The following is a 16,335-nucleotide window of genomic DNA, read 5'->3' on the forward strand; positions in this document are numbered from 1 at the left end:
TAAATTACCATTTAAAATAATCTAATTTGTTAATATTATATACTTAAAAATCTTACCTGATCTTCAAGATCTTATTTTAAGACCTAAAGATCTTAGTTTAAAACCTTGAAGCCTCAAAGAACTAAAAATTACGACACTTATCCATTCAAATGACTAATGAATGCTTTACTCAATGAAACTTTATGATTTTTTAATTTAAAAGCTCCATGACTTCTGTGGATAAGAATAGCTGGTTCTCTTCCTTTCAGCAAGTCCCAACTTCAATCTATTATTTTCCTCTAGCTCAGTGATTCCCACTTTGGCTGAACATTAGAATCACATTGGGGAAATTATAAAACATGCCTGGGCCCCCAGTGAGATAAACTGAGACAGAATCTCTGGAGAGTGAAGCCCAGGTATCCAAATGATTTTGATGCTCAACAAGAGTTAAGAACTATTGTTCTAGAATCCACATCAAAGCTGTCCATAAAACTTTCTGTGATGATGAAAATGTTCTATATATATTTAGATATGCTCCATAACTATACATTTATATCTCTCTATATACATGTTGTCCAATACAGTAACCACTATATACTTGTAGCTCTTGAGCATTTGCAATGTGACTGCCGGTGTGACTGAAGAAATGAATATTAAATTTAATTTAATTTAAATTAATTTAAACAGCTACATGTGGCTAGCTGCTACTGTAGTGGCCAGTGCAGGTCTAGATCATCTTTGGGACTTAGTTTCCTGACATATATTGCCTGCAAAGAGAACCTCCATACTATTCATTGCCTCTACCAAAGGAAAAGAAATGTAATCCTATGAAAACACAGTTTGTTTAGTTTGAGAAGATGTTTCTAAAAAACCTGAAAATTAAACTTTTAGCTTTATTTACAATATAAAGCAGCAGTAAGATCTCTTTAATTTGCCAATAATTTATTAAGCAGTTAATATATATCATGTCCTATGTCAAACATCACCTTTTCATCAAAGATGAACAAGACAAAAATTTCTTTCACAGTGCTTATACTGTGTACCTTACACCTAGCATATAGCCTTTTGTTGTTGAATATTTGTTGAAAAAAATAAAGATTTAATACTATTCATTATCAAATCAGTACTAGAATACCAAAACAAGAATTGCAGCAGCAGCTAAAGATGCTTTGGAGAAAATGTGGATGGAAGTAAGCATATCAAAAGAAACAAGGTAAACACAGAACCTTACTTACTAGGAATTAACTGTTATAAGGAATTGTTACATCAGATCGTGGGAGGAAAGGGAGTATTTCCAATTTGCACCAAGGAATTAAAAGCAACTATAAACATAAGAATGAATATCACCACTGACTACATGGGCTTCAAAACCTGAATTATAATTATAAAACAACTCTCAGAGCTTTCATAAGCAAAGTAAACAGTGGCTATCAAAGGCTGAGGTCAAATCAGAGGAAAGAGAGAGAGAGGAAAAGATAACACTTGCAGAAAGGTGACCATGTTCTAGGCACTATGACAAGCATTTGCATATATACTGCCTTATTTAATCATCAACTCTATGAGGGTGGTAACAACAGCCACAGTTTTAAGATGTGAAAAAAGCTCAAACAGCTAGTAAGTGGCAAAGCCAACTCTACCCATGTTGCTTCTATTATACCATTCTATCTTTCTGAATGAAAACCTCTTAGTTTACTTAGTTTACTATTCTCACATTTTCCTTTGTAAGCGAAACATGAAGAAACAAGATGAATACAGTAATGCCTACTTCAGTAGACTATAAATTCCTTTATGGAAAGTGTTTTGTTAATTCCCTATTCATACTTATATCCCTTACAGTGTCTTATCCACAGTAACTACACAATAAATATTTGTTAGATTGAACATAACATGCAAAACGTTGACATTTTAAAAAATAGTGCTGCCAAAATCCTAAAACTAGCCTAAATTGTAAATAGTGTGATATGTACTTAGTGGCAAAGAATAAGTAAACATGACTATTATAAAACAAGACCCTTCTAGTACCTTGATATGTTTTACACCACAGCTGACAAGTTTATTTGGCTGGTACAAATCCCAAGAAATATCAAATATCTGTAAACAAATCAGATTCATGGTTAAAATACTTATTTTCAGAGTCATTTAAGAATTCTGTCCAAAATACCAAATAGCACAAAACCCTACCTATCATAGAACAACATTCCTCAATAAATAATAATCAGAATCCTATGCTTCAAAATCTTATAAAGAGAGAAAGTAAATATGTAAGTGATAAGGAACAAAAACTACTCGTATTTTCTAGGAACTTTATGAAGGAACCAGCGGAGTGAAAATTAACACCTCCTTTTTTTAATTTTTTAAAAAATTCAGTCCATAAATAATAAGAATGGCTTAACAGAACTAGGGCATGAGACAGGTACGTGCATAATTTCTAGAGAGGAATGATACTTATTGGAACACAGACTTTATACTTATATAGCTAGAAATAGACACAGAACTACTTACATAAAGGATCCAAACATTTATTTCACAGTAAAAACTTTGTTATCATTTTTTAGCTTTTCTTTTTATTGTTTACGAGTCAAACAAAAGTAACTTATACCTAAATTTTGGAGATCCCCAGGCTTTGCTCTTTTCTAAGATTCCATAAATTCCACATAAATACAAACCACTTTTGTTACAAAAGAAAATCAAAAAAACCCAGATGAAATAAAATATGCATTAGAAACATGCACTTTAACAATAAATGAAAGACAAACTAATATTTGAAAAAGAATTTCATAGCAGAAAAAAACCTGGTAGTCTTCAGCCTGTTTCTTTGACATCTGCCTGCATAATTACCTAAAACGCTTACTACTTCTCAAATAATGAAAAAATACATCTTATAAATTAATGTTTAACATTCACCATAATACAGATTATATGAAACACATATTGATGCAACTTTAAAATACTAACCACAAAAATACTTTTAGAACTTCTAAGGACAGTATCATTTTTCATAATAATCAGTCTATTTACTAAATCTAAAGTACTGATGTGTGAAATGCTTTGATCCAAGTGTCAGAATACACAACTGTCTAATAAAATACACCTAACACTTAATTATCTAAATTGTTTGTGAGTGTGTACCCCTTTGAGAATCTGTTGAAAACCAAGTTTATTTTCCAAAGTGCAAATATACACAAAATTTTCTATACAACTTTCACAGATTCATAGATCCCCCAAAACAGAATCAATTACTACATCTTCTGTGCTAGTTCAGGTTGGGATTTTACTACACACAAAAAAAAATCCAACTTTTTTAAGACTTTATGATAAAATTGTTGATGTTTATAAAAGTAGTGTAATATTTAATTAAGAAGCTGACTACAAAGTATTCTTTATATTAATTTTCTACAACCTGGAATAGGAATATATTTTTAACAAGTTTCCAAAGTAAAAAATGTTAATTTCTAAAATATTAACACTAATACATTATTTTAAAAGTAACACCATTTTTTCACCTTAACTGTAATACTTACGTAATAAATTAGTGGTAAACCAAACTAAACAGACCCTAGGCATGAACCATTCAATTTTTAAATTAAGGTCTGAATAACTTAAAATTCATCATTTTTGTTGAAGCAAACACTGGGTTTAAAGTTTTGTGCTAACACTATACATATCGAGTCATGTTTTTGAGTACTATAATACATATTCATTCTAAAATTTTATAGTATTCACAATTGTACTTTAAATTTTTAATTACATATGAGCTATCTGGCAATAAAAACACACAGAAACATAAACCCCCTTGACTCTCCTCTGGCCTCTTCCCATCCAGTACCCATTAGAAACCCAAAGGAGAATACTTACTCTATCTGTGTGACCAGGAGCCATAGATAACATTTTTCCCCTTTTCCAGTCCCAAACACAAACTGCATTCTTTGAATCCAGTCCAACTGAAACCAAGCGCTGAATTTTGTCCAAGAAGTCCAGGAGGGAATAAAAAGGCAAACAAATAAAAAAGAAACCAAAATATAAATTGTAAACAAATTCTACTCATGGGTATTAGAAAATAAAAACTTACACACTGATATTTTATTGCCCTCATAGAAAAAGGCTGGATATATTTTATCTTGTTAATGTTTGCACATGTGTGATTCTCCACATTAAGAAACAGAAGAGAGACTTCCATTTCCAACAGTAGGATTGACAAACTAAACATCTCTCCTGCCAAAACTAAATATGCTAGATAAAATTTAAAAACATCTTTTTAAATGCACTGCGGAGATGTCAAGGAATTAAGAAATCTGAGAACAAAAACACAGTGATTTCCTATGGGAACCTTGGAGGGTAAGAGAGCTCCTACACTCTCTTTAACTCTAAAAGTATCAGCTAAATACTGATAAGCCTGATGTCTGCTCTGTAGGCTGAACAGGAATAGGAGATAAAGGTTAGGGCCTGCCGAAGGTGGGCATTTGAATTGCAGACCTCTGAGTACAACAGTGAACTCCTCAGAGAATGGGAAAACAAGAAACCATCCCTTTATAAAGAAGGGGTTGGCAATGCATGAAAGGCGAGAAAAACCTCCCTGAAAATTTGTAGCCACAAGCAGCCTTCACATGGTTGTAGGGCCTAAATCCACATTAATCAGGAATCCTTCGAGTGGAAAACTTCATTCAGAGTGGTCTTAAGAATTGCAGAGTCTTCAAGCATCTTCAGCAATGTGGCATAGGCAAATATAAATCCTATGTGGAGGACTGAAACCTCAATCCATTGTCCCTCAAAGAATTCCCACAGGTAGCAATTCAGTAAAAATAAACTTAAAATAAACAAACAACCCCCCCCCCCAACAATAATCACAGGAAATAAGGGACCATGAGTGAGAATCAAGAAGTCATAACAAATAGCAAAAGCAGTCCTAAAAACATCAGACATTGGAATTATCAGATGATATAAAATAAGCTTAATGTGAGTAGAGAAATAAAATTAAAGCTTCAAAATATCTTCATATGAGCCAAGAATACGAGTATCCAAGTCAATTTGAAGAAGCAAACAGAATTTCCAGAAATGAAAAATAAAATAAATGAAATTTAAAATTCAGTGAAAGAGGTAAATAGGTGATTAGAGGGAAAAGAAGAGACAGAGTTGAGAACTAGGAGACAGTCAGATGGGAAGTGATGCGGGGTCGGTGAGCCGAGGAGTCGAAAGAAAGATTTCTTAGACTCTCAAGATCTGGCAGTAGTGCTCTTTTATTTAGAGAATAGTGTGGAATAGCATGGGGACAGGACCCATGGGCAGGCAGAGCTCCTGCTGCTGCCCCCGCTGGCATGGGGACAGGACCCATGGGCAGGCAGAGCTCCTGCTGCTGCCCCCGCTGGCATGGGGACAAGACCCATGGGCAGGCAGAGCTGGTGTGTGGGGACAAGACCCACGGGCAGTCAGAGCTCCTGCTGCTGCCCCCGCTGGCATGGGGACAGGACCCATGGGCAGGCAGAGCTGGTGCGTGGGGACAGGACCCATGGGCATTCAGAGCTCCTGCTGCTGCCCCTTCTGCTGCCCCCGCTGGCATGGGGACAGGGCCCATGGGCAGGCAGAGCTGGTGCGTGGGGACAGGACCCACGGGCAGTCAGAGCTCTTGCTGCTGCCCCGAGTTGAGGGTTAGGGCTAATTTTATAAGGCATGGGTACGTGACTTATTTTTACTGGAGAAAAGAAAAGATGATGTAAAAAGTCATTAAATGATTTCAGTGCAGATGGGGTCTGGTTATTGTGCGGTCATATAACTTTAGATACAAATCTGGCCATATAGATCGGCATGTAGGTGAGGATGCCCTGGGCTTCTCTCCCTGGGGCAGCCCTAATTCATACCATAAAAAAAGTCCACTGGGTCATATAGTTTGGCATGTAGGCCATGTCACCTTGGGCTTCTCTGGCTGGGGCAGCCTTAATCCACATCAGGAAGTATGAGAGAAGTTAAGAAATATGAACGATGGACTTCTGGCCATGAAAGATTATCAGGATCTGAACTTGCCCTCCTGCCATCAACAACTAGAAAACTGTACAAGATACACGAAAGAAATGTTTTCCGACATTCATAACAGGAAGTGAAGACCTGTGAACCCTGGAAGAGGGGGAAACAAAAAAAGTAAGTCCTGCAATAGCCCTAGTTTTCATCTAAGAGGCAATTTCCAGACTACAGCACAGAAAGCTGAAATCCAAATAGGGGCCAGGAGCCTTGACAAATTGAGAAGACAGAGCCTGGAGTTCAGAGAGGCCAAGATGGCTAGAGTTTGCAAAGTAGAGAAAAAGCTCTGGAAAATGTGTTTATGGGTCCTCTTGAGAACACCAATCTTTACACACATAAGGTGAAATCCATGAGGCCATGCAAAGAACAAATTCTGGAAAAAGAACAATTATTCGGAAGCTAAAGCCAACAATTCCCAGAGATCACAAAGGGTCAAGAATGTAACATACACAATATGTAGCATCCAAGAAAAAAAAAATTACTGGGGCTGACCCTGTGGCTGAGTGGTTAAGTTTGCGCACCCCGCTTCGGCAGCCCAGGGTTTCATCAGTTCAGATCCTGGGCACAGACACGGCACTGCTCATCAGGCCACGCTGAGGCGGCATCCCACATACCACAACTAGAAGGACCCACAACTAAAAATATACAACTATGTAGTGGGGGGCTTTGGGGAGAAAAATAAAATCTTTAAAAAAAAAATTACTAGACATTTGAAGAAAGAGGAAAATGTGACCAATAACCAGGAGAAAAATCAGTTAATATAAACAGATCCAGGAATCACAGAGATGACTAAAATTAGGAGACATTAGCTGTTAAAATGAAAATGTTCAAGATGCTGAAAAATTATTTTAAAACAAACATAAAGAATAAAAAGAGAAATTAAAGATATAAAAGAACACGTAGAACTTGTAAAAATAAATGTTAAATTATGTGAAATGAAAATTCACTCTGAAAGATTAATAACAGCTTAGACAATAAAGAAAAGATAAATGAACTTGAAGACACAGCAACAGAAACTATCCAAAATAAAGAGCAGAAAAAAACAGGAAAAAAATTAACAGAGCCTGAGTTACCTTTAGAAAAATATCAACTGGTCTAACATACAGGTAATTGTGGTTCCAAAAGGAGAAAAAAGATTGAGGAAAAGAAAAATAAAACAAAACTAAAGAAATAATGGCTAAAATTTTCTAAATTTGATGAAAACCATAAACCCACAAATATAAGGTGCTCAATAAACTGCAAACGGGATAATCAAACACACAGAAAAAACACACATGGTAATCAAATTGCTGAAACCAGTGCTAGAGAGAAAAATCTTCAAAGCAACCAGAAAAAAAGAAGACAATTTTGGTATGGAGGAACAAAGATTAAAAAATAATACGAGACTTCTCATCTGAAACTATGAAAGTCAGAGGACAATGAATAACCTCTGAGAAAGGAAAAAAAAGTCAACAAAGAATTGCAAAAGTATCTTTTGAAAACTGGATCAAAATAAAGTCTTTTTCAAGTAATCAAAAGGTGAGAAAATTTATCAACAAACCTGCACTACAAGATATGATAATGGAAGTTTCTTTAGGCAGAAAGATAATGATAACAAAGAGAGACTTAATTTACATATATGAATGATTGGTGCTCAAATGGCAAATATATAAGACTTTTCTTGCTTTTAATTTTCTTTTACAACTAACTGTTTAAGGCAAAAACAGCAATAGTTATTATGTGGTTTACAAAATATGTAGAAGTAAAATGAATGATAACAATAGCACAATAAAGAGAAAGAGAGAAAGGAAATAGAAGAATACATATTTTTTATCCTTTCCAAGTGCACATGAAGCTTCATAAAATCACAAAATTTTGAATCACAAAATAAGCCTAAACAAATTTTTAAAAATTAAAATACAGGGGCTGGCCCCGTGGCCGAGTGGTTAAGTTCGCGCACTCCATTGCAGCAGCCCAGTGTTTCGCCGGTTTGAATCCTAGGCGCGGACATGGCACTGCTCATCAAGCCATGCTGAGGCAGCCCCCCACATGCCACAACTAGAAGGACCCACAACTAAGAATAAACAACTATGTACCGGGGGGCTTGGGGGAGAAAAAGGAAAAATAAAATCTTTTAAAAAAAATTAAAATACAGACCATGTTTTCTGACAAAAACAGAATTAAATCAGAATTCTCCAAATGTTTGGAAACGAACAATACACTTCTAAGTAACTGAAGGGTTAAAGAAGAAATCACAAGGACCAACCCACAACACACACTTTGAAAAGCACTGGTTTAGAAGCAGGGGTGGGCAAACTACAACTCTCAGGCCAAACCCTGCCTGCAACCCGTTTCTGTAAATACTAACATTTTACTGGAATACAGCCATACCCATTCTTTTACAAGCTGTCTATGATTGCTTTCACACTACAATGCAGAGCTGAGGAGTTGCGACAGAGCTTAAAATATTCACTATCTGACTTGTTATAGAAAGTTTACCAGTCCCTGGTTTAGAGTACAGATGCTGGTACCAGACTGCCTAGGTTTGAACACTGGCTCCATCTCTCACTAACTGGATGACTCTGGGAAGTTATTTAGCCTCTCTGTACCTTACTTTCCTCACCTATTAAGTAGGGATAATAAAAGTACCTCATAGGGTTAATATTAGAGTTAAGGAGTTAGAAGAGTGCTTAGCATGTGGTTAATATTATATAAATGTTTGCTATCATTATTATTATTAGATTACCATAATCATAATTAGTTTTAAGAACCCGTACCTTCTACCTGTCCCAAGGAGAAATGCCAGCTAGTACCCAGTTACAGTTTCTGCAAAGGAGAATTGCTATTTAAATCCCCAAAAGGGTAGAATGAGAGGCTCACATAAAAAGATACAGAATATCGTTTGTTATAGCTCTCCATCAAATCACAGTAGCAGATAACCCAAGGAAACAAGAGGAGATGATTTGCCCCTCCTGAGAGTCTTTAATATTTGGGAACTAGAGGGTATCAGCAAATACCTAGCTAAAACAAGGACATCTACCTCTTACTATAGCACACTGTGTAGAGATTAAAATTTCACAAGACAAGGATAAAGTGAGGAATAGTTGGAGAGGCACTGTCTCTTCTACGGATGCCCCTTCTCTCTGGATCAGCTAGGAAACTGGCCAAACTGGAAACAACTGGCCAAAAGCTCTAAAATTCCATGAATCTCAACAGAGCCTCAAAGCATCTAGCTCTGTACAGGCAGTAACAAAATAGAGCTGCGAGTGCTTCCTCTGTAGCCCTGATAAACATATCATGGCCAAAATCAACCTCCCTAAGCATAGGTTAAGCAACAGCAGGGAGGAAAAGGTAGACATAATCAAGCAAATACTATCTCCTCTCCTAGCTTTCTATCACTTTTTACTTCATCATCTTTTCTCACATTTAACCCAGCCTAGGAAGGTGAGGAAGAGGATAAAGTTTTCCAGTAAAAGTAATGCTTGAAGCATATCTTGCAAGATAGAGTAAAAGATGGTTGGGTATAGGAAAGTAAGAGAAAGTGCATTTCAGAACAAAGGACACCAGATTAGAGACACGATGGTGCTTTCAGGAAAGTGCCAGTAATTCAGTGTGGCTTAGGGAGGAGGACCAATGGGAAGTGGCAGAAGACAAGACTGGAGAGGTAGGCCAGAAACCAGGAGAAAGATAAGCTGTGTTTTTTAATAGAGTTGGAATAAAGAGACAATTCAGTTTCAAATGTGTAGTATAAAACATATCTATATGACACTCAAGGAGGGTATTTGAAGGTGCAAAGAGAAGCCAGGGCCACTGTCAACTAATATGGGAATTAAAGACATGGATCTGGATAATTACCTAGAGAGAATAAGCAAAGTGAAAAAAAAAGAAAGCCACAGACTCCAAAAGAATACTGACATTTAACAAGCAGACAGAAGAAAAGGTCCCTTTAAAGATAACTAAGAACTAACAGCCAGAGAGAGAGAAAGAAAACCTGGTAATAGAAGCCTCTATTCAGCTTCCCAAATCCTCCCTGAGCCTATTCCCAAACAAAATCTTGGTTGCATCCATTAATTGAACCGGAAATATTTATTAAAAAGTTCTAGCACACTAAATACACAGATAACTAAAATCCTAATAGACAGAACTAGACACATCCCATAAGTTCCTGCAACTGTGAAACATATTCAAACAATGGACAATTAAACTTAAAAGATTCCAGTATGGAGGTTCTTCTGATCTCTGGGTTCGTTATATAAGAACTAATTGTTACAATGTTACAAAGTAAAAATCACAAATTTTGCAAAAGATTCAGGACTTAATGGAATAAATATTAGTGAAATTATATATAAAGCCATTAGCAGCCAGAATCCGGCAGAGCAATAGAAGAGAAAAAAATTCAACAATAATACAATAGGCACTTGAAATACATCTAGTTATTAAGAGATTACTAAAAGGCCCTTGGAAAAAATCAGTGAACTCCTCTAATACTTTTGCAAAAATGACCCTCTTCATAATCATGTGCAAAAAAGCAAAAATAGATTAAAGCATTTTATTTTGTACCAGCAGGTAATTGACAAAATTAGGTTAAAAAATTAACATTTATTCTTTGCTTATTTTATAAATTAGAATTGTAACTATAAGCTAGATTTTGTTAAATATGAGAAAAGCGTTTTTATAAATTATGGTTATATTTTCAAAATAAAGTACCAGTCCTATTTTCCCTCCTCCTACCTCCTCTCCCATTTACTATGAAGTTTTAGTCCCTGTTTGACGTGGATTTATATAAACAGCCTTTTCAGGCCCTAATTATTCTCGATAAGGCAGACTTCCAGTATTAGTGTGGATATTCAATCCATTTAAAAGAAATCCTCTGGGAAAGGAACATTCAGCATTACTACCAACAGAGAAACTCATTCATTGGACAAATCTTAACTGATCACTTATAGTTTCAAATCTAGTAGAAAATGCAAAAATTATAAAATATTTCCTAGTTGGTATCTCATAAACAGTTTATAGATATTAGTGAACGGATATATTCTCAAATATATGTTTTAACTAAAGCATTTTCAAAATTAACAAAATTTCAGAGATACTCTTAACAATCTTCAAGTGATAGCAGTTCCTTACGAGCTTTAACTGTACTGAACATGGATGAAGTCCTTTTGAAATATAAATAACCACCTCCTAAGTTTCATGTTTGGGAGGCAGTAGAGCATTGTGGTTAAAAACATGAGCTTTGGAGTGTGACTGACCTGGGTTCCCGCTCTGGCTCCATTTACTAGCTGTGTAACCTGGGGCAAGTTATTTAACCTCTCTAAGTCTCAGTTTCTTTATCTGTAAAATAGAGATAATAATAATATCTATTTCATAGGGTTGTTGCAAGGATTAAATGAGATACTGTAGGTTTAGCACAATGCCTGGCACTTAACATGTGCTCAATAACTTTTAGCTACCACGTTTTTTACAAGTTTAAATTTTTAAGGAACAGGTTCTCATGAAGATCTGTGATAATAAAATACATGCACTCAAGACTTTTCTTATAAGTTGCTTAAAATAAGTGAACTTAAAGCCTTTCAACTAGTAAAAGCTACGGGCACAATTTCTCCTTTATGTATATAAGAAAAATTCCTCAGCAATGCAACACATTTAGAAAGGGCACTTTTAAAATTAAAAAGAAAACATCTGTATTTAAAGTATACAGGCACATAGTTAAAACATCTTGGATTTTATAACACCTGTGGTAAATGATTTTTACAAACAACTTTGTAGGTTTGTTTTATAAAATACAGTCTCCGGTAAAGTATAAGTAAAGAGTATTATTCTCTTCCTTTTAAAAAAAGAAAGGAAATTCTGATATGAGGACATTAAGGGACTTGAAAAATAATAGCAAAATTGGGACATGAATTAAGGTTCTATAAATGCCAAACACTGCTACACAGGGATATTAAACTTAGAAGCACATTTTTCCCCAAATGAGAGGTTCCAGTTTAGTCTTTATAGATCCCTTACCAGACTCTTCTCAGAAAGTCATATTAATCTAGCCTACTCAAAGAAGCTATTCCTCAGAGTTATAAATAAAATATCTACTTGTTATCATTTTCAAGGGAATAGAACACAATGTAATCTTTTCTGTAAGATCTAGATCTACAAAATTAATTTTATGAATTGAAAAGCAGATCAAAATTTTTCTAAAAGTTAAAACGGTTTTTAAAGTTTAATTTTAATGTAAAACTTTTAAAGACTACAAATTAGTCACACCTGCAAAATCCATCTTCTTATCACTTCGTAAATGTTTTAGGTATAACAAGTTCCATGAAAGCACCACAAAAAAGCTTTTGGCTTGTTTAACTTTGTTAAAATCAATGACTAGAAGTAAATAATAATTTGGGAACTCATTAGTAAGTGGAATGATAATTATATCCTTTGTTTTGAACTTTGATTTTGTACAATAGCTCATATTATAGAAACTTCCTCATCATTTTCAATAAAAAAATGTAATTTTAACAGAAACCTTTAAAATAACTGAAAATTAAAATGTATACAGCTCTACTTAGAGAAACTTAATTTTCCTAAGACGTCTTCCATCTGTCCTATCAACATACACTATCTGAAAAAGAGTTATATGTAAAACTTTCTAGAACAACCAGATAATATTCCACTGAGTCAGAATTTCTTGGGCTTTCATAATTATAATTACTTCAATTGAAAAGTTCTTGATCCAACGAAAAAAACCTTCTTATTGTCACTATTTTTCTTACATACATCAACTACCCAACCCACCTACCGACCTCCACTCTTATACAAACAAGTACTTTTCATCAATTGCTTTCCAATTTAACTTGATAGATTTATAATCATTTCTGATAGTACACATTTTTAAAACATAGTTTAGAAAAAGAGGAAAAATTATCACATACCTGTCCATCTAAGTCGAATGCTAAGCAAGCTATACCATGTGTATGAACATCCTTTAGAATTGATATGGTCTGCACAGTGTAAGAATCCCAAACACAGATATAAGGCTCCTTCCCCACTTGTCCTGTTGCTACCAATACTCGTTCAGGATGCAAAGCAAGGCTGCAAAATAAACAAACAAACAGACTTAAAAATTGCTTATAGAGCTTTTATAGCATTTAGTATATATAACATTTATATATATCAACATGAAAATTAGACTTTAATTATGTATCCATTTAAAATAATTTGGATTTAAAGTAAAATAACATCTATAAAAATTCATGTTGTTACTACTTCAATAGTATATGTGATAAACAGTTATGATAGACTTCATAATCCCTATAATTCGATATAAGCTGTGAAAACTTCTCAAAAAAAGAATTCTAAAGAGAGGGGCTGGCCCCATGGCTGAGTGGTTAAGTTCACACGTTCTGCTTCAGTGGCCCAGGATTTTGCCAGTTCAAATCTTGGGCGCAGACACGGCACTGCTCATCAAGCCATGCTGAGGCAACATCCCACATGCCACAACTAGAAGGACCCACAACTAAAAATACACAACTATGTACCCGGGTGCTTTGGGAGAAAAAAGAAAAATAAAATCTTAAAAAAAAAAACAAACAAGAATTCTCACAAGGGATCAACTGAACCACAGCAACAAATTAGTAGCACCCCTACCACCTGCCATTTTCTTATTTGGTATTCATCTGTTTTTAAGCCCTCTCTCCCATTTTACTCTTTTATTGGATAAAGTTAGACCAAATCTTAGTGTCCAAAAATAGCATTTAGTAGCACTCATATTGTAACATTAATATTAAATTATAAATCCCATTTTAAGAAACAGAAAATTCACCCATAATTCACAGAAAGTAATCTATGAGTCTTTAGAGACAAGACAAAGACCTAACAGTTGGCAATGGTTTATGTACATCAGCAGAAGGCAGGAAATTAATATAAATTTCTCCTTGACAAATTTTTCTACAAGTAAATTTAGATGATCAGATTTGCCTTTTGAGGAAAAAAATCACTCCTAGCACCACGGTAGAGGATGAACTCAAAGAGGGAAAAGTTAGGAGGGTATTAAAGCAGAATCAACTGACTGGATGTAGGGAGTAAGGGAAAGGGAGCCTAAGATGACTCTTGGGTTTCTGCCTTGGGCATCTGGATGGGTTGGGGTGGTATTCATCAAGTCAGGGAATACTAAGTGAGTAACTAGTGAGAGGGAAGTGGAAATGGAAATTTGGTTCAAGATACTAAAATCAACCAATGTAATATATCATATTAATAGAATAAACACAAAAAAATCCCACATATATTCATCTCAATAGATGCAGAAAAAGCACCTGACAAAAATTCAACTTCTTTCATGATAAAAAACACATAACAAACTAGGAATTAAACAGAACTTCCTCAATCTGATAAAGGGCATCTATGAAAACCCACAGCTAACATCACATTTAACGGAGAAAGCCTGAAAGTACCCCCTCTTAAGTATAGGAACAAGACAAGGATGTCAGCTTTTGCATTTCCATTCAGTATGATAGTGGATATTCTAGCCAGGACAACTAGGCAAGAAAAAGAAAGAAATGGCAGAAGTAGAGCTATCCCTACTTGCAGATGACATGATCCTGTATATAGAAAATCCTAAGGAATCCACAAACAAATTACAACAAAATAAATCCCAAGTAGAAAAAATTAATAAATGAGTTCAGCAAGGTTGAGGGATATAAGATCAATACAAAACACCAACTGTATTTCTATACACTACCAACGAACAATCTGAAAATTAAATCAAGAAAACAATTCTACTTAGAATAGCAAGAAAAAGAATAAAACACTTAGGGATAAATTTAACAAAAAAAGCACAAGACTTGTACGCTGAAAACTACAAAACACCACTGAGGAAATTTTAAAAGATCTAAATAAATGGGAAGGTATCTCATGCTCTAAGCTTGCAATATTGTTAAGATGACATTACTTCCTAAATTGATCTACAGAACCAACACAATCCCTGCCAAGGTAATAGTTGCCTTCCTTGAAGAAACTGACAAGCTGAATCTAAAATTCAGAATAGCCAAAACAATCTTGAAAAAGAACAAAATTGGAAGACTCATACTTTCCAATTTCAAAACTTACTGCAAAACTATAGTAAACAAGACATTATAGCACTGGCATAAGGATAGACACGCAGATCAAAAAAACAGAATTGGGAGTCCAGAAATAAACTAATACATTTATGGTCAATTGACATCCAACAAGGGTGGTGCTGAGATAATTCAATGAAAGAAGAATGGTCTTTTCAATAGACAGTGCTGGGACATATGAATATCCAAATACAAAAGAATGAATTTGGACCCATGCCTCAAACCACATGCAAGAATCACCTCAAAATCTAAGAGCTAAAATTATAAAACCCTTAGAAGAAAACATAGACATATATCTTACTGACCTTGGATGAAACAATGGTTTCCTTACATGTGACACCAAAATCAGAAATGACAAAAGAAAAAATAGATAAAATGGACTCTGGCTCTGCTCTTCACAGGGTTTTGGGTAAGTTACTTATCTTAGCCTTATTTTCTCATCTATAAAAAGGGAATATATTTAACAATAAGTAATGTGAAGACAATTTCTCCACACTTGGAAATTGGGGAGGAAAAACAGGAAGGTCCTCATACTTTAACCATAAAATCTACATACAATAGGTCAGAGATATTAGAAGTCACACAAAATAAAGAGGATACGGTAGGTACATGTTTAGTATTTACACAAAACAGCCAGTTTTCCAAAGAGGTTGCACCATGTTATGTTCCCACAATGTACGAGAGTTCAGTTGCTCCACATTTTCACTAATATTTGGTGTTGCCAGTCTTTTTAATTTGGATTTCCCTAATGAATAATGATATTGAGTAATGTTTCTTATAATCTATGTGTTCAAGTCTTCTGACCACTTTAATTGGGTTGTCTGTACACTATTTTTGAGTTCTGAAACTATTTTATATATTCTCAATACAAGCCCCTTTGTCCAATATGTGATTTTCAAATATTTTCTCCCAAGCTGTAGCTTTTCTTTTAATTCTCTTAACAGTTTCTTTCAACGAGAAAACATTTTATGAAATCAGTTCATCAACTTTTTTGTTTTACTGACCATGCTTTTGCATAACAAAAGGTAATAAAGATTTCTTCATGTCTTCTTCTAAAAGTTTTATAGTTTTATGTTTTACTTTTAAATCATCCATTTTGAATTAATTTTTGTATAAGGTATAACATAGGTTGAGGCTCATTTTTTTTCCCCATATGGACGTCCAATTTTTTCCAGCACCATTTATTGACAATACTATCTTTTCTCTATTGAATTGCCCATGCACCTTGGCCAAAAGTCAACTGATCACATCTATGTTAATCTGTCACAAA

At 34.7% G+C, this 16,335-nt stretch overlaps 1 protein-coding gene across 11 annotated transcripts in view; it reads right to left on the reverse strand.

Moving 5' to 3' along the window:
- The window catches only part of EML5 (EMAP like 5), a 140,203-nt gene that overhangs the window by 101,042 nt on the left and 22,826 nt on the right, over positions 1-16,335 (reverse strand). For all 11 annotated transcript variants that reach the window (XR_011432098.1, XR_011432099.1, XR_011432097.1 and 8 more), the window contains exons 2-4: positions 12,885-13,044; positions 3,835-3,933; positions 2,002-2,070 (exon numbers count right to left, since the gene is read on the reverse strand). Coding sequence is in view for 3 of the 11 variants with exons in the window: in XM_023628233.2 (XP_023484001.2) it covers positions 2,002-2,070; positions 3,835-3,933; positions 12,885-13,044 (328 nt within the window). In the remaining 8 variants the exon portion in view is untranslated. The remainder of the gene's footprint in view (positions 1-2,001; positions 2,071-3,834; positions 3,934-12,884; positions 13,045-16,335) is intronic.

Source organism: Equus caballus, chromosome 24, assembly GCF_041296265.1.
Source record: "Equus caballus isolate H_3958 breed thoroughbred chromosome 24, TB-T2T, whole genome shotgun sequence".
Lineage (NCBI taxonomy): Eukaryota > Metazoa > Chordata > Mammalia > Perissodactyla > Equidae > Equus > Equus caballus.